Raw genomic sequence first — 1,285 nt, forward strand, 5'->3', positions numbered from 1 at the left:
GCCCAGGCCGAGTTCAAGCCCTACGACCAACAATAACAACAAAAAGTGTAGAGACTCAGGAAAATCATAAAGACTGTGAGAAAAGCAGAATTTGATAGTAGAGATTTGGAAGCCATAAACATAATAGAGAAATTAGAAAAATATGAGTAAAGCTTAAGCATGAAATATGTTTACAACAATCTTTTAAATATTTTTTCCTGAGTGATCAGACATCTCAGACTATTTCTCTGTGCAAAGTTATCTTGGTTTGGCACAAATTTCTAGTAGAACAATTTCTCATTTATTAAAATGATTTAATTAACATAGATGTAGTAATACATACAAAATATGGGTGGTTCAGGAGGTAATAGTTGCTCTTTAACAATATAAACTAATCATAAACTAATGATTTTTATTCCTATAGAATAGGCAAAAGATTGAATCAAAAATAAAATATGCACACATATATTCATGACAGTTCAGATATTTTTGCCTACTTATTTCTCCACCCTTCCCAAATCCCATAAGTGATCACATGAGAACTGGTCATCAATTTTAAGTTTAGGATTTTAAGTAAACAAAAGGTCACAGCATAGAGAAATACTTGTCTCCTCAAAGCTCGTGGTCTCAGTCGTAGGCATTCTGACTCAGTGACGATTTTGTCTTGGGCACATGACTGGGACATTTCTGAGGGTTTATTTATTTGAAAGAATGAGTTCAAAACACACTGTGGTTTGCCTCTCCTGGCACCTAGGCACTATAAAAGGATCTGCATAGGACGGGAGACTCAGAATCCAGAATCCATCTGCCTCAACTCAACCTCCCACTCCTGACACCATGTGCTACTACGGAAGCTACTATGGCGGCCTGGGCTACGGCTGTGGCGGCCTGGGCTATGGCTATGGCGGCCTGGGCTATGGCTATGGCTGCGGCTATGGCTCTGGATATGGCAGATATACCTGCTATCGCCCATGCTGCTATGGAAGATACTGGTCTTTTGGCTACTAAAAACAACTTCTGATTGCTACTAATTTGGGGCCCTTTTCTTAAGAAGTATCAGAGTACCAGCAGGGCTATTTATGTATGGTTGCTGGCTCTTTGACCAGATCTGACAATTGATTGCCATAGATCATACATACCTATATTGATGGGTAGAATATATCACCCATGAAGGGCACTTTAGGGGAATAATCCTTCAATCTTTGGTTACTATCATGTTTTACCTCACATTGAAAACTTGCCTGTGGGAAATTCTATCATTTTGCTTTCTAATAAACCTCATCATTGTCACATTGTATGTTGCCTG

General features: G+C 38.8%; 1 protein-coding gene across 1 annotated transcript; it reads left to right on the top strand.

Annotated features, from left to right (window-relative positions):
- Positions 1-816: 816 nt before the first annotated feature.
- Positions 817-987, top strand: LOC105994076 (keratin-associated protein 20-2-like). Its single transcript, XM_013027490.1, has one exon. The coding sequence runs from the start codon at positions 817-819 to the stop codon at positions 985-987; it is 171 nt and encodes a 56-aa protein (XP_012882944.1).
- The last annotated feature ends 298 nt before the right edge of the window (positions 988-1,285 follow it).

This window comes from Dipodomys ordii, unplaced genomic scaffold (assembly GCF_000151885.1).
Source record: "Dipodomys ordii isolate 6190 unplaced genomic scaffold, Dord_2.0 Scaffold104, whole genome shotgun sequence".
Taxonomy (NCBI): domain Eukaryota; kingdom Metazoa; phylum Chordata; class Mammalia; order Rodentia; family Heteromyidae; genus Dipodomys; species Dipodomys ordii.